The sequence below is a fragment of the Aquarana catesbeiana genome, linkage group LG11, assembly GCF_042186555.1.
Source record: "Aquarana catesbeiana isolate 2022-GZ linkage group LG11, ASM4218655v1, whole genome shotgun sequence".
In the NCBI taxonomy this organism is placed as follows: domain Eukaryota; kingdom Metazoa; phylum Chordata; class Amphibia; order Anura; family Ranidae; genus Aquarana; species Aquarana catesbeiana.
The window spans coordinates 274,509,610-274,531,250 of NC_133334.1; the positions used below are offsets into that span (position 1 = coordinate 274,509,610).

The 21,641-nt window shown below is 47.8% G+C and overlaps 1 protein-coding gene across 3 annotated transcripts in view; it reads left to right on the plus strand.

Annotated features, from left to right (window-relative positions):
- Nucleotides 1-21,641, plus strand: part of NFAT5 (nuclear factor of activated T cells 5) — a 197,934-nt gene that overhangs the window by 29,684 nt on the left and 146,609 nt on the right. Inside the window, exon 1 of one of the 3 annotated variants that reach the window (XM_073605849.1) lies at nt 17,309-17,514. The exons of the other annotated variants lie outside the window; for them this stretch is intronic. Coding sequence (XP_073461950.1) covers nt 17,442-17,514 — 73 coding nt within the window. The 5' untranslated portion in view covers nt 17,309-17,441. Of the gene's footprint in view, nt 1-17,308; nt 17,515-21,641 lie in introns of those variants that run through there. 3 annotated transcript variants of the gene reach the window in all.

Below are 21,641 nucleotides of genomic sequence, written 5' to 3' on the forward strand. Positions count from 1 at the left end.
CGCCCACCCCATTAATTTGTTCAGGTCTTTTTGCAAGATTTCCACATCCTGCGGAGAAGTTATTGCCTTGCTTAACTTAGTATCGTCTGCAAATACAGAGATTGAACTGTTTATCCCATCCTCCAGGTCGTTTATGAACAAATTAAATAGGATTGGTCCCAGCACAGAACCCTGGGGAACCCCACTACCCACCGCTGACCATTCTGAGTACTCCCCATTTATCACCACCCTCTGAACACGCCCTTGTAGCCAGTTTTCAATCCATGTACTCACCCTATGGTCCATGCCAACGCACCTTATTTTGTACAGTAAACGTTTATGGGGAACTGTGTCAAATGCTTTTGCAAAATCCAGATACACCACGTCTACGGGCCTTCCTTTATCTAGATGGCAACTCACCTCCTCATAGAAGGTTAATAGATTGGTTTGGCAAGAACGATTCTTCATGAATCCATGCTGATTACTGCTAATGATATCATTCTTATTACTAAAATCTTGTATATAGTCCCTTATCATCCCCTCCAAGAGTTTACATACTATTGATGTTAGGCTAACTGGTCTGTAATTCCCAGGGATGTTTTTTGGGCCCTTTTTAAATATTGGTGCTACATTGGCTTTTCTCCAATCAGCTGGTACCATTCCAGTCAATAGACTGTCTGTAAAAATTAGGAACAACGGTCTGGCAATCACCTGACTGAGTTCCCTAAGTACCCTCGGATGCAAGCCATCTGGTCCCGGTGATTTATTAATGTTAAGTTTCTCAAGTCTAATTTTAATTCCGTCCTCTGTTAACCATGTAGGTGCTTCCTGTGTTGTGTCATGAGGATAAACACTGCAGTTTTGGTTACTGAAGCCCCCCGATTCACTCGTGAAGACTGAGGAGAAGAATAAATTCAATACCTTTGCCATCTCCCCATCCTTTGTAACCAGATGTCCTTCCTCATTCTTTATGGGGCCAATATGGTCTGTCCTCCCTTTTTTACTGTTTACATACTTAAAGAATTTCTTGGGATTTTTTTTGCTCTCCTCCGCTATGTGTCTTTCATGTTCTATCTTAGTCATCCTAATTGCACCCTTACATTTCTTATTGAATTCTTTATAAATTCTGAATGCTGTGGATGATCCCTCAACCTTGTATTTTTTGAAGGCCTTCTCCTTTGCTTTTATATGCATTTTTACATTGGAGTTAAGCCATCCAGGATGTTTGTTCGCTCTTTTAAATTTATTACCCAATGGGATACATTGGCTAATGCCCTTATTTAATATGCTCTTAAAGCAAACCCATCTCTCCTCCGTATTCTTTGTTCCTAATATTTTATCCCAATTTATGCCTTTTAGCAAGGTTTGTAGTTTAGGGAAGTTGGCTCTTTTGAAATTCAGTGTCTTTGTGTTCCCTTCATGTCTCCTATTTGTGTGATTTATACTGAAACTAATTGACCTGTGATCGCTGTTACCTAAATTGCCCCGTATTTCCACATCTGTTATCAGGTCTGTATTGTTGGTAATCAGTAGATCTAGTAACTCAAAACGTGCCATTTTGTTTTTTGCTGAAAGTAATGGCTTTCTTCTGGCCACTCTGCCATAAAGCCCAACTCTATGGAGCGTACGGCTTATTGTGGTCCTATGTACAGATACTCCAGTCTCTGCTGTGGAACTCTGCAGCTCCTCAAGGGTTACGTTAGGTCTCTGTGCTCCTCTCTGATTAATGCCCTCCTTGCCCGCTCCGTGAGTTTTGGTGTGCGCCCGTCTCTTGGCAGGTTTGCTGTTGTGCCATGTTCTTTCCATTTGGTTATGATAGATTTGATGGTGCTCCTAGGGATCATCAAAGATTTGGATTATTTTTTTATAACCTAACCCTGACTTGTACTTCTCAACAACATTGTCCCTTACTTGTTTGGAGAGTTCCTTGGTCTTCATGGCAGTGTTTGGTTAGTGGTGCCTCTTGCTTAGGTGTTGCAGCCTCTGGGACCTTTCACAAAGGTGTGTCTATGTAATGACAGATCATGTGACACTTAGATTGCACACAGGTGGACATCATTTCACTAATTATGGAATTTCTGAAGGTAATTGGTTGCACCAGAGCTTTTTATGGGCTTCATAACAAAGGGGGTGAATACATACGCACATGACAATTATCAGTTTTTTATTTCTGAAAAATAGTTTTATGTATATATTTTTCTAATTTCACTTCACCAACTTAGACTATTGTGTTCTGATCCATCACATATAATTCAGATTAAAAAACCATTGAACTAAAGGCTGTAATGTAACAAAATAGGTAAAAAACCAAGGGGGTGAGTACTTTTGCAAGGCACTGTAAGCCCTACCCCAAAAATAAGCCCTAGTTTAGGGTTGTTGTGGACAGCTGGAGTCCTCTCTGTTAAAGTATTATGTGTGGAGGGTGTGTGTTTCTGTAGTGTAGTCAAGTAAAATGCCTTCTTGTAGAGCCGCTCGGCACTCAGCTGGCCTCCAGTTGCTCTCCTCCTCCCCTCCCAGCTGTCTGCAAAGCTCGGAGCGGGTAAGAGAGCTCAGGTGGGTCATGGAAGCGCCGAGCCGCGCTCAGCTGACCCCCTCCGCTCTTCTCTTCTGCCAGCTGTCAGCGGGGGGATCTCGGCCCCCTCCCCCTCCCTCTGCAGTGCTTGTGCCGGGGAAGATCGATCAGGCGGGTCACGGAAGTGCTGAGCGGCGCTATGGGAAAGTATGTGACACGGTTGGATTGCAGAGGCACATACCTTTTGCATTGTATTCTACTGCTGTAGCGAGGATTCTAGTAGTTTGCAAGCACTTTTAATCTGTTCACACTGGGGATTAAATGGCAAGCCCTACCCCGAAAATAAGCCCTAGTCTGTTTTTGGTTGCCAAAATCAATATAAGACCCGGGCTTATTTTCGGGATAACACGGTATGTACACAGAGTTCTGTGTGTTTGTGATTGGACACAGCCGATCAGCTGAAATCATTGGCTAAGGTCTGCTGCCAAACTCGTGCTATGTCCAATCACAGCACGGGTTGGCAGGGGGCGCGCATATATATACGGTCATGTACATGTAGGTGACTGTGTCTGTACCTGCTGCCTACTCCTGGTATATTTATAAACAAGGCCTGGGGAATGCCCAGGAAAAAATTCCAAGCCTACTTACCACCAGCTCGCAGACAACCAAATTGACCTGTCTAACAGTATGCGTTAAAAACAGGGGTTTAGTCCGCACGCATTTGCAAACGCATGTGTAAGCCACAGAGCCTCGTCACGGCACCCTGATATCTGTGGTCCTAACACTAAAGTATGAGTGTCACCACAGTGGAGGCACATGCATTCTGATGGATAAATGAGGGCAGGTGGACTGAAGGGCAGCCCATCCCTTCTTAAAGGTACAGGGCACACCAGACACCCAGCAAATAGCACAATGGCTGCAAAGGTGCTGGTGCGTTGCTGGACCAATATACACACACCAAGGTGATCTCAAAAAACTTGCCACCACCCTCATTTATAGCTGGCTATCGCAGTAAGCGGCATTGGAGGGCTACAAACAGATATAAACAAGGCCTGGGGAATGCCCAGGAAAAAATTCCAAGCCTACTTACCACCAGCTCGCAGACAGTTTAAACTTTAGTGTTAGGACCACAGATATCAGGGTGCCGTGACGAGGCTCTGTGGCTTACGAATGCGTTTGCAAATGCGTGCGGACTAAACCCCTGTTTTTAACGCATACTGTTAGACAGGTCAATTTGGTTGTCTGCGAGCTGGTGGTAAGTAGGCTTGGAATTTTTTCCTGGGCATTCCCCAGGCCTTGTTTATATCTGTTTGTAGCCCTCCTGGTATATTTACTCTGAGCGGTCAGCAGGCGGGTTAAATCCGTGCCGTGGTGGACATGCCACACAGCTTTGCTTCAGTAAAGAAGTGCATCCAGTTGTACAGGATGCTTTTTGTTGGGTTTGGAGTTGGAAATTGGAAGTAAGTACAAGCATCTGACCAGCTTCTGGAGGCAACATTATAACTCTTCCTCTATGATAACTTCAAATACAGTGGAACCTTGGATTACGAACATAATCCGTTCCAGGAGAATGCTTGTAATCCAAATCACTCGCATATCAAAGCGAGTTTCCCCATAGAAGTCAATGGAAACGAAGATAATTCGTTCCGCACTGACTTCTATTACATGCAATACCGCATGTGGCCAGAGGTGGTGGGGGGCGCCGGAGAGCCTCGGAAATACTCGGGGACAGCTCAGAAAACCTCAGAAAAACTTGGGAACGGAGTGTTTCCGAGTCATTCCGAGTATTTCCGAACGGCTCCGTACCATTCCGAGTGTCCCTGATGCCCCTCCACCTCTGGCCAAATGCAGTACTGCACCGCCCATTAGCTTAAATTCTGCTCGTTTTACGAGACAACACTCGCAAACTGAGTCAGAATAAAAAAAAAAAAAAAGGTGCTCGTCTTTCAAAATGCTTGTTAACCGCGTTACTCGTAAACTAAGGTTCCACTGTATAGCAATTTAAATCTAGATAAGAACACTTTTGTTAGTTACGTAACCTGTTTATAGGGATCTATGCTTCTGACTTAAGCCTCATACACACGATCGGATTTTACGATGGGAATTGTGTGATGACAGGCTGTTGGCGGAAAATCCGACCGTTTGTACGCTCCATCGGACAATTGTTGTCGGATTTTCCGCAGACAAATATTAGATGGCAGGCTTTAAAATTTTCTGCAGGGAAATGTGTGTTGTCGGATTTTCCGAGCGTGTGTACACAAGTCCGTCGGATAAAAGTCCAAAGTACAAACACGCATGCTCGGAAGCAAGGACAAGCCGGAAGCGGTCGGTCTTGTAAACTAGCGTTCGTAATGGAGAATTAACATTTGTGACGCGGCAAATTATGAAATCTAGAAATGCAGCGCACAATTCTCTTCTTCTTTAATGGGATAATAATGAAGTCGCTTTGCTGGTGATACTGATGGAGTTATTGCAAACTAATTTTCAAATTGATATCAAGAATAATATTATTATGCTTTTTTTTTTTTTTTTTTTTTTTTTTTGGTGCAAGTTACCACAACACCATTATCCTGTAGTTTTTAAGATCAAAGATACAACTATGTTGGTGTCCCTTGTCAATTTTACATTGTATTTTTTTAAAATGTAACTGCCGACTCCCAAACTGTCATTTGAAGTAAAACACATTCTTATTATTCTACACGATTTTTTTACTGTGCATTAAAAAAAGAAAACAAACAAAATTAGACATGCTATCTGCCAATAGAACTTAACCAAAAAGTTCATTCTATGCATCTAAAAATATAGAAAATATAATTAATCAAATCATTATTATTCAACCAAAAAATAAAATAAAAGCCTCATGCATGTGTCCCGCTTCTTAATATAGGGGGTCACCAATGCCAAGAGTTGGTGAAAGCAGGGGTCTGTCATCTGGAGATAATTCCAAAAATCATTCGGATTATTCCCCTGGAGCTCCCGCAGCAAAGGCATATGACATAATTGGTCACCATTAATAAAGCAAGCAATTTTTTGGTCCAAGAACTCCTCCTCCTCCTGTTCCTGGACTGGACTTGGGTCAAAGCAATACCTCCAAGGCCAATAATAAGTAACACGTTATCTCCTCCAATTCTGCAACATGTCTGGTTGACGAACGGCCGCTCAGAAACGAACTGAAAGGCACAAAATGAAAAGTGCGAAATGAAAAGTGCGAATCACCAAACGTGATTCAGTAGTACGTCACTACGTTCGTGTTTGTTGGCCGACAATTGTGTGCCGTGTGTATGCAAGACAAGTTTTGGGCCAACGCCCTTCAGGACAAAAGTCCGAGGCTTTGTCTGTGGAAAATCCGATCGCGTGTACGAGGCTTTAGAAGCGGGACGGTTGTTGAGTGGGACTGGGATCCAAAGAAAGGCTTCCCATCTAAATGAGGGTCAAACGATAAGTATGGGTGTTGTCTGCTTCTGTCGGGATCTTTGACTGTGACGGTCATATGAGGTCTCTGCCAGGGCAATGACATTTGTTTACAGTATCGGAAAACTGGATGGACTGGTTGATATTATTAGGTAAGTGCTCGATAATTATCAGCAATTAGTCAAATAGTCAATTAGTCAAATCAATGCAGCCCAGAAAGTGAGGGCTCGCCTGGTGGCTCTGCCCCTTTGGTTTCATTCAGTAATGTAGAGGATGGTAGTCCTTCACACCAGGCCACTGATGACGTACCGTTACCGTCAATCTTGACAAGACTCGTATTTGAAAATGCTGACGTCTTCCCAGTAGAAATGTAACACTAATGAGATCTTTAACCACTTGCCTACGGGGCACTTTTACCCCCTTCCTGCCCAGGCCGGTTTTCAGCTTTCAGCGCTCTCACACTTTGAATGACAATTGCGCGGTCATGCTACACTGAACCCAAACGAAATTTGTATCATTCTCTTCCCACAAACAGAGCTTTCTTTTGGTGGTATTTGATCACCGCTGGGTTTTTTATTTTTTGCTAAAAAAAAAAACAAAAAAAGAACAAAACTTTAAAAGAAAAAAGTTTCTGTCAGTAAATTTTGTAAGTAATATTTCTCCTTCACTGATGTGTGCTGATGAGGCGGCACTTATGGGCACTGATGAGGGGGCACTGGTAGGCACTGTTAGGTGGCACCGATATGCGGCACTGATGAGCACTGGTAGACGGCACTGATGGGCGGCACTGATGAGCAGCACTTATGGGCAATGATAGACGGCATGGATGGGTGGCACTGGTAGGCACTGTTAGGTGGCACTGATATGCGGCATTGATGAGCACTGGTAGGCGGCACTGATGGGCACTGATAGGCAGCACTGATAGGCAGCACTTATGGGCAATGATAGACGGCATGGATGGTGGCACTGATGGGCGGCTCTGGTGAGCAGGCATTGATGGGTATTGATGAGGTGGCACTGATATGCGGCACTGATGAGCACTGGTAGACAGCACTGATGGGCACTGATAGGCGGCACTGATAAGCAGCACTTATGGGCAATGATAGACGGCATGGATGGGTGGCACTTGTGGGCGGCTCTGGTGAGCAGGCACTGATGGGCACTGATGAGGTGGCACTGGTAGGCATTGTTAGGTGGCACTGATATGTGGCACTGATGAGCACTGGTAGGTGGCACTGATGGGCACTGATAGGCGGCACTGATAAGCAGCACCTATGGGCAATGCTAGGCCGCATGGATGGGTGGCACTGATGGGTGGCACTGATGAGCAGGCACTGATGGGCACTGAAAGGCAGCAATGTTTGGCACCGACTGGGGTCACTGATGGGCACTGCTGGGGTTGCACTGATGATCAGGGCACTGATTACCTGTCCTGGTCTCCCTTGCAAGGAGATGCCGCTGATCGGCTCTCCTCACCTCGCTTCGCACTCTGTCAGTGTGAGACAAGGAGAGCCAATAAATGGTACTTCTCTCTTTACATGTGACTGACTGTGATTGGTTATCGGCTCTTTACCGAGACCGGGGTCATGCCGTGTCCTAGGAACATGGCATGACCATGATCGCCGCACTGCTCAGCCGGAAGTTTGTCACGCTGCTCAGCCGTGGCAAACTCAGCCGGCCCCGGCTGCAGCTGTGAAGCCTCAAGGCTTCACTGCTGGTTTTCTTTACCAAGGATGGCGGCGTCAGCACCCAAGAGCTGATTCAAGAATAGGCTTGGGTGAGGACACCGTGGGATCCCTGGACAGGTAAGTATCCTAATAGTAAGTAGGTAGCTACAGTATTTGTAGCTGCTGACTTTTCATTTTTTTGGTGGGGGGGGGGGGGAGCTGGAGCTCCACCTTAAGAAGAACAGGGTTCCTCTATGGTTTGCTGGGTCATTGGGGAAGCTATCCTATTGGATGCTTTCGCCCTATGTGACTCTAGCGGCCATCTTGGGTCAGGCTGAGCCTATTTAAGGCCCTGGCTCCCAGGTTTGGCACGCATTTGTTAGATGGTAGAGAAGGGACAAGTGCCCCCGCCTGTTAGGGACAGTACTAGCGGTAAGGGAAAGCATAGGGTCGCGGCTTTCTTGGACATCATCCCATTTGAGCAGGAGATGGCCTGGTGGCACTCTGATCTCTTTACAGATGCTGTCAATTCTGCTGATACCCGCTGTCCTCACATTACTGGGAACCGTCAGTTCAACCGGTTGGGCATCCTTTCCATCCGGTTTGTTGTGAACTGTTGCTGTGCTATTTTGAGAAACAAGTGTAGCACTAACTCTTGGTGGAGCTGCTGGTTTAAAGCGGACTGTTACCTTCACTCTCGATACCTCTGTTTCACCGGCACCGGCTCTAGGGTCCCGTTGAGTTTACCTCTGGGCGATGTAAGCACCAAACACTTGAGTATATTTTCCAATGCTTTAATGAACAAATAAAGGAAGTAGCAGGAAAGAGGCGGAAGGAAAGTTGCAGGGAAACTCAAATACCTTTCCTTAGTATTCTTTAGAACATTCTCTGGAATTGAACACTTGTAGTTGAATGGTTGAATGCACTCCCCTTGTGGGACTCAATCTTTGCCTGCCTGGATAGGCCTCTCTCACTTGCCTAGCAGCCAGTACGCAACACGAACAAAAGTCTCTGCCACAGACTTATCTGGAATAAAACCCGTACGATCCTCTGCCACAGGATGTATTGGTTTGCGATGAATGTCAGACACAGTACTTGAACCTTTAAGCCAACCCGGCAGTACTATGCAGTAAGATTACTTTAGGATACGTCCTCCAACCGAGTCACCAGGCCCCTCTCCAGACCAGTACTCTGCATGATCCTTCCATGACGGGTCCTCCCCTGGGATCTCCTCGGTTGTCCAGCTTCTTCACTCAGGATAGACAGCTCAGGACCGTTCCTCTGCTGCTGTGGTAGGCCCCAGACAGGCTTCTGGGCCCACCCAGCGACGCGGGCCTCCGGAACGGAGGACCACGAGGTGGTACTCTAACACATACCTGTCGGCCAGGAGGGCCAGCAGGTGGCTGAAAACGAACCCCTAAAACATGGCGTCTGTCCCATAAATACCCTCTCCCAGAATGCAATTCGGAGGACCACCTCCACCGAGTTGTCCCCGGGACAGAGGAGCATCCATACGTTGCTTTCCCAACACCAGCCCATGGTGACAACGACACCCACTGGCACAATGTGGAACCACACGCAACGTCAGCCAATCTGGAACAGAGGCAAATCTAACTTCCTCTAACAAGTAACCCACAAGATTTACCTATCAGCGGTAGATTAAAAAATCTACCAGCGCTACACAAGTTTTCCATTGCACCTGACTGTGTGAAGGAAAACGATGGACTAGAAGTGTGGTGACCTCATTACATTTGGGTTCCATTGAGATTTATAGGTCCCTCTGCCATAATGGAAGATGGGACTTGTAGCCTTTCTACTCCTGTAAATGAATGGCATGGCCGTGCAATAACAGAAGCCTGTGGGGAGAAGAACCCCACGATTCTGGTAAGTGGTGGGGCAGTTTGAGGAAGGGGGCTAGGGCATGTAGCCATGTTTCATGTTACACCCTAAATATGCATATAACACCCTGCCACCCCATGTGACTCTAGCAGCCATCTTGGGTTAGGCTGAGCCTATTTAAGGCCCTGGCTCCCAGGTTTGGCATGCATTTGTGAGTTGGTAGAGTCGGGACAAGTACAGTTTGAGGAAATAGGCTGGGGGATGTAGCCATGTTACATGTTACTTAAATATGGACATAACATGAAACATGGAGGGGGGGGGGGAGATTTACTAAAACTGGAGAGTGCAAAATCTGGTGCAGCTCTGCATAGGAACCAATCAGCTTCCAGGTTTTATTGTCAAAGCTTAATTTCTATTGAGGGTGGATGAAAACCCAATTAAAATTTACCCTTTGAAAGCGTGCTGCCACCCCATGAGACTCTAGCAGCCATCTTGGGTTAGCATACCTCCCAACTTTCTGAAATGGGAATGAGGGACACCTAGTAGCAAAAGTATGTAGGCATAGGACACGCCCCCTGCCACGCCCCCTTAAATGAGAATTGTATAAAAATTATTACGGTAGTTAAACCCACAAGTGCTTTTTACCACTACTATTCCTTAATATTGGCTTTGGTATTTACAAATGTAGCATTTAGAAATTGGATGAAAGATTTAGCACTGGGAAACACATTTTAAAAGATAAATAGCGCATTTTATATACATCTATATAGATCAAACCAAAATGAGGGACAAATGAGGAGAAATGAGGGACAGAGGGACATTGCTCCAAATCAGGGACAGTCCCTCGAAATCAGGGACAGTTGGGAGCTATGGGTTAGGCTGAGCCTATTTAAGGCCCTGGCTCCCAGGTTTGGCATGCATTTGTGAGTTGGCAGAGTTGGGACAAGTACAGTTTGAGGACGGGGGCTGGGGGATGTAGCCATGTTTCATGTTAGTCCCTAAATATGGACATAACAAGAAACATGGGGGGGAGGGGGGATTTACTAAAACTGGAGAGTCCAAAATCTGGTGCAGCTCTGCATAGAAACCAATCATTTTCCAGGTTTTATTGTCAAAGTTTAATTTCTATTGAGGGTGGATGAAAACCCAATTAAAATGTACCCTTTGAAAGCATGCTGCCACCCCATGTGACTCTAGCAGCCATCTTGGGTTAGGCTGAGCCTATTTAAGGCCCTGGCTCCCAGGTTTGGCATGCATTTGTGAGTTGGTAGAGTTGGGTCAAATACAGTTTGAGGAAGGAGGATGGGGTATGTGGCCATGTTTTACGTTACACCCTAAATATGAATATAACAAGAAACATGGTGGGGGGGGGGTTTACTAAAACTGGAGAGTGCAAAACCTGGTGCAGTTCTGCATAGAAACCAATCAGCTTCCAGGTTTTATTGTCAAAGCTTAATTTCCATCGTGGGTGGATGAAAAACCAATTAAAATTTACCCTTTCAAAGCATGCTGCCACCCCATGTGACTCTAGCAGCCATCTTGGGTTAGGCTGAGCCTATTTAAGGCCCTGGCTCCCAGGTTTGGCATGCATTTGTGAGTTGGTAGAGTCAGGACAAGTACAGTTTGAAGAAGGGGGCTGGGGGATGTAGCCATGTTTCATGTTACACCCTAAATATGGACATAACATGAAAGATGGGAGGGGGGGGGATTTACTAAAACTGGAGAGTCCAAAATCTGGTGCAGCTCTGCATAGAAACCAATCAGCTTCCAGGTTTTATTGTCAAAGCTTAATTTCTATTGTGGGTGGATGAAAACCCAATTAAAATGTATCCATTGAAAGCATGCTGCCACCCCATTGTGTCTCTAGCAGCCATCTTGGGTTATGCTGAGCCTATTTAAGGCCCTGGCTCCCAGGTTTGGCATGCATTAGTGAGTTGGTAGAGTCGGGACAAGTACAGTTTGAGGAAGGAGGAGGGGGTATGTGGCCATGTTTCATGTTACACCCTAAATATGAATATAACAAGAAACAGGGGGGGGGGGGTTACTAAAACTGGAGAGTGCAAAACCTGGTGCAGTTCTGCATAGAAACCAATCAGCTTCCAGGTTTTATTGTCAAAGCTTAATTTCCATCGTGGGTGGATGAAAACCCAATTAAAATCTACCCTTTCAAAGCATGCTGCCACCCCATGTGACTCTAGCAGCCATCTTGGGTTAGGCTGAGCCTATTTAAGGCCCTGGCTCCCAGGTTTGGCATGCATTTGTGAGTTGGTAGAGTCGGGACAAGTACAGTTTGAAGAAGGGGGCTGGGGGATGTAGCCATGTTTCATATTACACCCTAAATATAGCTGATTGGCTACCTTGCACAGCTGCTCCAGATTCTGAGTGCTCCAGTTTTAGTAAATCAACCCCAATGGCATGAAAGGTGGAGCATGTCTTTAAATTAGAGGGCAAGGGCCCTCCATGGGCTGTAGCAGCAGAGAATAAGTACTCCACCCTAAGTAAAAACTTCTGCCTAGTGAGCGGATTGTGAGAAGACGGCTGACAGCGTATCACTTCCAGGCTTGTGAGGATTCATTAAATTTGCATCTGATGCAACAGGCACCTGAATTATAAATGCCACAAGTGAAAGGACGAGCTTATTACATTTTACCTGAATGCTGGCATCAGCTCTGAGGTCTCTGCTTGGCTGTAGATAAATGGGAAGTGACTGCAGTACTGCTCCTGGATGGACATAGACAGCTGGATAATGACAATAATAACTTAACTCCTTCAATATGGGGCACTTTTACCCCCTTCCTGCCCAGGCCAATTTTCAGATTTCAGCGCTGTCGCAATTTGAATGCCAATTGCGCGGTCATGCAACACTGTACCCAAATTACATTTTTATCATTTTGTTTACACAAATAGAGCTTTCTTTTGGTGGTATTTATTCACCACTGGGTTTTTTTTTTACTTTTTTTTTCTTTGTTTCTGTAAAAAAAAAAAAAAAAAAAAAAAAAAAAACTTTCTTGATAAATTTAGGTAAAAATGTATTCCGCTACAATTCTTTGGTGAAAAAAACCCAAATTAGCGTATATTATTTAGTCTGTAGTAAAGTTATAGAGCCCACAAACTATGGAATATACAGTATATCTGAAAGTCCTGATGTACTGACGGCCTATTTTATTTCTTGAGGCCCAAAAATGCCAGGATAGTACAAATACCCCCCCCTCAAATGACCCTTTTTGGAATGTAGACAGTCCAAGGTATTTAGTAAGAGGCATGGCGAGTTTTTTGAAGTTGTATTTTTGGCAGAATTTTTGGGAAATAGAAAAAATTAAAAAAAAAGTCTTTTTTTAATATACTGTCACTAGTGCAGTACAGCGTTATCATACAACGGGTGTGGCGGGAATCGGGGAACCTGATTGGTGACAGTATATTAAAAAAAAATAAAAAATTATAATTTTTTTTCAATTTTCTACTTTTTTTTTCTGCTAAATTTTTGGTCTTTATTTTTTTTATGATTTTTTTTTTTTTTTTAACACACTGTGACCAGAGCAATATTATGTTACCACAGTAACATTGTACTACTCTGGGGAAGTGATCAGGATTTTTATTTATTTTTTTACATATTATTATTACATTGCTATACGCAAGCATTTCACTGAATGAGAACTCATTCATTCAGTCTGTTTTGATTAGTTGTGATTGGCCAGTGCTAATCACGTGGTGCAGATACATACCTCCCATCTTTTTGAGATGGGAATGAGGGGCACCTATTATCAAAAGTATGTAGACATAGGACACACCCCCTGCCACGCCCACTTAAAGGAGACTTCTACAAAAAACAAAAGATATTAGTTAAACCCCTTTTAGCACTGGGAAACACTTTTTTGAAGGATAAAAATTGCATTTTATATGCAACTATATAGATCATACAAAAATGAGGGACAATTGAGGAGGAAAGAGGGACTTTGTACCAAATCAGGGATGGTCCCTCAAAATCAGGGACAGTTGGGAGCTATGCAGATAGGCTGATTGGCCCAGTCTGTACCTTGTGATCACACTGACCAATCACAGCTAGCAACACAGTTGTATTCAATGGATGGCATGAAAGGAATCCATCTATTGTTTACAACTGTCATGTGACCTGCTGTGATTGGTCACAGAGGTCACATGGTACCGTCGGCGAGCTGGTGCTCGGATCGGTCATCGGCCGATAACTGAACCACCACCCGGCCGCCATTTTTGCTATAGGTCGGGGCGAGAAGCTGTTAAACCTGAACTCCGGGCACAGAAACATGTAATTTAGATATATTTCTCAATAGTCATAAACGATATAAATCCACCTTGGGTTCATCAAATTGCTTTGCAAACCAAGATATTACTTTGTAAATGTCGCAGTGACTTTATCACTGTGCTGTAGGTAGCTTTTGTAGAGAGCAGAGCTGTGGGAGGGGACTAGCCGGCTCCACCCAGTGCAAGCTGATCGTTGTTCCTAAGCAGTAAGAACAAAAGATCGCTCTCCTCCCCTCTTCTCCTCCTCCATGACGAGATCACAGAGCTGGTAGATGTTAGAGACCTTGCGCTCCTCCACCTTCCGTTTGAGGATGTCCCACAGATGATCAATAGGGTTTAGGTCTGGAGACATGCTTGGCCAGTCCATCACCTTTACCCTCAGCTTCTTTAGCAAGGCAGTGGTCATCTTGGAGGTGGGTTTGGGGTCATTATGTTGGAATACTGCCCTGCGGTCCAGTCTCTGAAGGGAGGGGATCATGCTCTGCTTCAGTATGTCACAGTACATGTTGGCATTCATGATTCCCTCAAAGATCTGTAGCCCCCCAGTGCCGGCAGCACTCATGCAGCCCCAGACCATGACACTCCCACCACCATGCTTGACTGTAGGCAAGACACACTTGTCTTTGTACTCCTCACCTGGTTGTCACCATCTGAACCAAATACGTTTATCTTGGTCTCATCAGACCACAGGACATGGTTCCAGTAATCCATGTCCTTAGTCTGCTTGTCTTCAGCAAACTGTTTGCGGTCTTTCTTGCGCATCATCTTTAGAAGAGGCTTCCTTCTGGGACGACAGCCATGCAGACCAATTTGATGCAGTGTGCAGCGTATGGTCTGACCACTGACAGGCTGACCCCCCCCCACCCCTACAACCTCTGCAGCAATGCTGGCAGCACTCATACGTCTATTTCCCAAAGACAACCTCTGGATATGACGCTGAGCACGTGACCTCAACTTCTTTGGTGGACCATGGCGAGGCCTGTTCTGAGTGGAACCCGTCCTGTTATACCGCTGTATGGTCTTGGCCACCGTGCTGCAGCTCAGTTTCAGGGTCTTGTCAATCTTCTTATAGCCTAGGCCATCTTTATGTAGAGCAACAAGTCTTTTTTTCAGATCCTCAGAGAGTTCTTTGCCATGAGGTGCCATGTTGAACTTCCAGTGACCAGTATGAGAGAGTGAGAGCGATAACACCAAATTTAACACACCTGCTCCCCATTCACACCTGAGACCTTGTAACACTAACGAGTCACATGACACCGGGAAGGGAAAATGGCTAATTGGGCCCAATTTGGACATTTTCACTTAGGGGTGTACTCACTTTTGTTGCCAGCGGTTTAGACATTAATGGCTGTGTGTTGAGTTATTTTGAGGGGACAGCAAATTTACACTGTTATACAAGCTGTACACTCACTACTTTACATTGTAGCATTTCTTCAGTGTTGTCACATGAAAAGATAGAAGAAAATATTCACAAAAATGTGAGGGGTGTACTCACTTTTGTGAGATACTGCATGACCTTTCAGGGGCCGGGCGCGATGTGATGACGTAACGCCCGGCCTTTGCATTTGAAAATATGCTGCCGCCTCAACTGGGAAGACGAGATCGTTTTTTTTTTGTTTTTTTTTAATTTCACTCTTCCCAGAATGTAAAAAGAAAGTGTCAAAATAGAAAAGTAAAATAAACAATAAAAAAAAAAAAAGTAAAGTGCCCCCATCCCCACGTGTTCGCTCGCAGAAGCGAATGCATACGTAGATTGCGCCCACATATGTAAACGGTGTTCAAACCACACGTGAGATTTCGCCGCGATCGTTAGAGCGAGACCTCCTCTGTAACTCTAAGAAGGTAACCTGTAAAAATCGTCGCCTATGGAGATTTTTAACCGCTTGCCGACCACCTCGCGACGATATACGTCGGCAGAAGGGCGCGTACAGGCAGAATCACGTACCTGTACGTTCCCCTTTAAGAAGCGGCCAGCGGGCGCACGCCCGTGGCAAGCTCCGTGAGTCGGTTCGCGGGTCCCGCGGACTCGATCGCAGCGGGGATACCCGCGGTCGCCTCACGGGAAGGAAGAACGGTGAGAGGCTGATGTAAACAAGCATCTCCCCATTCTGCCTCGATCTCTGCTCCCTGTCATCGGAGCAGAGATCAGTGACGTGTCACACACAGCCCAACCCCCCTACAGTTAGAAACACGCCCCTAGGACACACTTAACCCTTACACTGCCCCCTAGTGGTTAACCCCCTTCACTGCCAGTGTCATTTACACAGTAATCAATGCATTTGTATAGCACTGATCGCTGTATTACTGCCAACGGTCCCAAAAATGTGTCAAAAGTGTCCGATGTGTCCGCCATAATGTCGCAGTCACAATAAAAATCGCTGATCGCCGCCATTTAAAAAAAAAAAAATATTAATAAATATGCCATAAAACTATACCCTGTTTTGTAAACGCTATAACTTTTGCGCAAACCGATCAATAATCGCTTATTGCGATTTTTTTTAACAAAAATATGTAGAAGAATACGTATCGGCCTAAACAGGAAAAAAAAATTTTTTTTATATATTTTTGGGGATATTTATTATAGCAAAAAGTTAAAAAAAAATGTTTTTTTCAAAATTGTCGCTATTTTTTTTGTTTATTGCGCAAAACATAAAAACTGCAGGGGTGATCAAATACCACCAAAAGAAAGCTCTATTTGTGGGGGGAAAAAAAGGACGTCAATTTTGTTTGGGAGCCACATCGCACGACCGCACAATTGTCAGTTAAAGCGACGCAGTGCCGAATCGCAAAAAACGCCCTGGTCAGGAAGGGGGTAAATCCTTCTGGGGCTGAAGTGGTTAAGTACCGAAGTTTGGCGCAATTCTACGAGTGAGCGCAATTTTAAAGAGTGACATGTTAGGTATCTATTTAATCGGCGTAACATCATCGTTCCCATTATGCAAAAAATTGGGCTAACTTTACTGTTTTTTTTTTTTTTTTTAATGCATGAAACTTTTTTTTTCAAACTCGTTTGAAAAATTGCTGCGCAAATACTGTGCAAAAAAAAAATATTGCAACAACCGCCATTTTATTCTCTAGGGTCGCTGCTAAAAAAAAAAAATATATAATATTTAGGGGGTTCTGAGTCATTTTCTATCAAAAAAAATAAAAATACAGATTTTCACATGAAGGAGAGGAGTGCCTGGGCTGGAAGTGGTTAATAATCACAATGACATAATGAATGACATTGTGGTGACAACTCTAAACCTTCCCACACCTGCTCTCGCAGACACCTGTTGTTTCTCAAACTGCCAATCAGAACACACAGGTCTGCGGCAGCCAATCACTTTCCCCCAGTCTGTCTCTGGGTCGCAACCCTATTGGTGGCATCACCTATCCGTCATTGCTAAAACCCGCCTACGACGGACGTCAGCGCGTATGCGCTCACTACGGACGTCACGCTCAGCGGGCGGGGGGAGGGGGGCGGCTTAGGTTGACCGTCAGCGCTTAGCCCCGCCCCTTAGTTACGGTCGCCACAGAGCTAGCGCCCGAAGCGCCGCCCCCCTGGAAACCTTCGCCTGCCCGTCAAAGCCGATTAGCCCCGCCCCGCTGCCTGGATCGTTCTCGGTCAGCGGACAGGCCCCGCCCCGCGCCTGCGCAGTGGATTGGCAGTAGGGGGGCGTGCCGTCGGTTCCTGTCAGTGTGAACAGACCGGAGAGAAGGACCGGGACTTACCGAAGCGACTCTCCGCACCTCCTTCGCTGGCCCGGGCGGCCATGCCCTCCGACTTCATCTCCCTGCTCAGCGCTGACCTTGACCTTGAGTCCCCGAAGTCTCTGTACTCCCGAGGTGAGCGGAGGGGGGGCCCCGGGGAGGAGGAGGGGGGGACACACCGAGCTCCGCTCATCGCCTGCCGCGGGGGATTCTGGGAGGAGGAGCTCATGTGGGGGAGGGGAGAGGGGGGGTCATGGTGAGCGTCCTGCAGGGGGCGCCGAGTTCTGGTACCAAGAGCTTACAATCTCCTTCCTCATACAGAATGGGGGGTGAATGGGGAGCCAATCAGGTGTGTTCTTCCATCTCCACACATGTCCTGAAAAAGTCACAGCTGGAATCTGATTGGTTGCTAGGAGCGTTGCTAGGGAACCCCAAGGAGAATGCATTGTAGATGTCCTGTGTGCTGGAGTGCCGACCTTCCCTCGTACTCCGCTCAGGACTGTGCGGGGATTAGGTTCTGTCATGAGGAGATTAGATTGTGTCCTGGGGGGATTGGGTTGTTGGGGGGGATTGGATTGGGTTGTTGGGGGGGGGGGTTGGGTTGCGGTGTGGGGGGGGGGGGAATTGGATTGGGTTGTTGGGGGGGGGGGGGGGGTTGGGTTGCGGTGTGGGGGGGGATTGGGTTGTGGGGGGGGGGGGGGAATTGGATTGGGTTGTTGGGGGGGTGTGGGGGGATTGGATTATTGAGGGGATTGGGTTGCGGTGTGGGGGGATTGGGTTGTTGGGGGGGATTGGGTTGCGGTGTGGGGATTGGGTTGCGGTGTGGGGGGATTGGGTTGTTGTTGGGGGGGGGGATTGGATTGGGTTGTTGGGGGGATTAGGTTGCGGTGTGGGGGGATTGGGTTGTTGGGGGGATTGGGTTGCGGTGTGGGGGGATTTGGGTTGTTGGGGGGATTGGGTTGTTGGGGGGATTGGGTTGTTGGGGTGATTGGGTTGTTGGGGGGATTGGGTTGTTGGGGTGATTGGGTTGCGGTGTGGGGGGATTGGGTTGTTGGGGGGATTGGGTTGTTGGGGTGATTGGGTTGCGGTGTGGGGGGATTGGGTTGTTGGGGGGATTAGGTTGCGGTGTGGGGGGATTGGGTTGTTGGGGGGATTGGGTTGCGGTGTGGGGGGATTGGGTTGTTGGGGGGATTGGGTTGCGGTGTGGGGGGATTGGGTTGTTGGGGGGATTGGGTTGCGGTGTGGGGGGATTGGGTTGTTGGGGGGATTGGGTTGCGGTGTGGGGGGATTGGGTTGTTGGGGGGATTGGGTTGCGGTGTGGGGGGATTGGGTTGTTGGGGGGTTTTGGGTTGTTGGGGGGATTTGGGTTGTTGGGGTGTTGGGGGGGATTGGGTTGCAGTGTGGGGGGATTGGGTTGCTGGGGGGATTGGGTTGTTGGGGTGATTGGGTTGCCGTGTGGGGGGGGGATTGGGTTGTTGGGGTGATTGGGTTGGGTTGTTGGGGGGATTGGGTTGCGGTGTGGGGGGATTGGGTTGTTGGGGGGATTGGGTTGCGGTGTGGGGGGATTGGGTTGTTGGGGGGATTGGGTTGTTGGGGTGATTGGGTTGCGGTGTGGGGGGATTGGGTTGTTGGGGGGATTGGGTTGCGGTGTGGGGGGATTGGGTTGTTGGGGGGATTGGGTTGCGGTGTGGGGGGATTGGGTTGTTGGGGGGATTGGGTTGCGGTGTGGGGGGATTGGGTTGTTGGGGGGATTGGGTTGCGGTGTGGGGGGATTGGGTTGTTGGGGGGATTAGGTTGCGGTGTGGGGGGATTGGGTTGTTGGGGGGATTGGGTTGCGGTGTGGGGGGATTGGGTTGTTGGGGGGATTGGGTTGTTGGGGGGATTAGGTTGCGGTGTGGGGGTATTTGGGTTGCGGTGTGGGGGGATTGGGTTGTTGGGGGGATTGGGTTGCGGTGTGGGGGGATTGGGTTGTTGGGGGGGATTGGGTTGCGGTTTGGGGGGATTGGGTTGCGGTGTGGGGGGATTGGGTTGTTGGGGGGATTAGGTTGCGGTGTGGGGGGATTGGGTTGTTGGGGGGATTGGGTTGCGGTGTGGGGGGATTGGGTTGTTGGGGGGATTGGGTTGCGGTGTGGGGGGATTGGGTTGTTGGGGGGATTGGGTTGCGGTGTGGGGGGATTGGGTTGTTGGGGGGATTGGGTTGCGGTGTGGGGGGGATTGGGTTGTTGGGGGGATTGGGTTGCGGTGTGGGGGGATTGGGTTGTTGGGGGGATTGGGTTGCGGTGTGGGGGTATTTGGGTTGAGGTGTGGGGGGATTGGGTTGTTGGGGGGATTGGGTTGTTGGGGGGATTTGGGTTGTTGGGGGGATTTGGGTTGTTGGGGTGTTGGGGGGGATTGGGTTGCAGTGTGGGGGGATTGGGTTGCTGGGGGGATTGGGTTGTTGGGGTGATTGGGTTGCCGTGTGGGGGGGGGATTGGGTTGTTGGGGTGATTGGGTTGGGTTGTTGGGGGGATTGGGTTGCGGTGTGGGGGGATTGGGTTGTTGGGGGGATTAGGTTGCGGTGTGGGGGGATTGGGTTGTTGGGGGGATTGGGTTGCGGTGTGGGGGGATTGGGTTGTTGGGGGGATTGGGTTGCGGTGTGGGGGGATTGGGTTGTTGGGGGGATTGGGTTGCGGTGTGGGGGGATTGGGTTGTTGGGGGGATTGGGTTGCGGTGTGGGGGGATTGGGTTGTTGGGGGGATTGGGTTGCGGTGTGGGGGATTGGGTTGTTGGGGGGATTGGGTTGCGGTGTGGGGGGATTGGGTTGTTGGGGGATTAGGTTGCGGTGTGGGGGTATTTGGGTTGCGGTGTGGGGGGATTGGGTTGTTGGGGGGATTGGGTTGCGGTGTGGGGGGATTGGGTTGTTGGGGGGGGGGGGGATTGGATTGGGTTGTTGGGGGGGATTGGATTGGGTTGTTGGGGGGGGGGGATTGGATTGGGTTGTTGGGGGGGGGGGGGGGATTGGATTGGTTGTTGGGGGGGATTGGGTTGGGTTGTTGGGGGGGGGGGATTGGGTTGCGGTGTGGGGGGATTGGGTTGTTGGGGGGATTGGGTTGCGGTGTGGGGGGGATTGGGTTGTTGAGGGGATTGGGTTGCGGTGTGGGGGGATTGGGTTGTTGGGGGGATTTGGGTTGTTGGGTGTTGGGGGGGGATTGGGTTGCGGTGTGGGGGGATTGGGTTGTTCGGGGGATTGGGTTGCTGGGGGATTGGGTTGTTGGGGTGATTGGGTTGCGGTGTGGGATGGTTGGGTTGTTGGGGGGGATTGGGTTGCGGTGCGGGATGGTTGGGTTGTTGGGGGGGATTGGGTTGCGGTGCGGATGGTTGGGTTGTTGGGGGGGATTGGGTTGCGGTGTGGACACAGGTCTGATATTTGTGTGATGATATAAGGGCTCACTGACCCCGTCCCCTCTGGTGTCTTATGATGTTCTCATTCATTGTACTGTTTGCTTTTTACCTTTTATTGAAGTGTTCTGATACATTGATAGAATACGGGACATGCAGTCTTGGTTTGGCTTTGCTTACAATTAAAGTGGAAGGAAATACATCAGGTTTGTTTTGAAAAACGTCACATGCCGGGAATGTAACTGTCACATTGGTTGTGTTTTCAGGCCAAACCGTCAAACCATCCAATGGGCGGAGTCATAACTGATCACATGGCAGCTCCATGGCAGTTGTAGATCAGAGGCCAAGTTGGAAGCTTTCTTTGGCTAAAACTGATAGGAGGGTCTAGTTTTAAAAGTAAAGAAAGTCAAGGGGGGTTACCAGCCACCTTCTATTGGTCCTTAAGTGATGAATGGGCTCGGTTATGAGGATTTGGATTGGACAGGTCAGCATCCAACTTTTTACCTTTCATATTCAGTGAGCCCAATAAAATCTTATTCCCCAATCAGCTTCCAGGACAGCGAGCCTACTTCCTCCACCTTCCCCAATCAGCTTCCAGGACAGCGAGCCTACTTCCTCCACCTTCCCCAATCAGCTTCCAGGACAGCGAGCTTACTTCCTCCACCTGCTCCCCGAGGAGGAGATCCTCTTCATATCCTCCTATGGGGACTCTCTGCACTCCTGTTTGTTGTCCTTCCCTTTGGTCTGTCCGCAACATCTCCAAAAGGGAAAAAGGAAGCTTTCCCTAATGTACGTCATATTTTCTAGTGGGAATTTAATTTTAGCTGTTGACACCTAGCAAGGGTTTTCACACCTTTTATCAGGATAGAGGAAGTATTGATCCA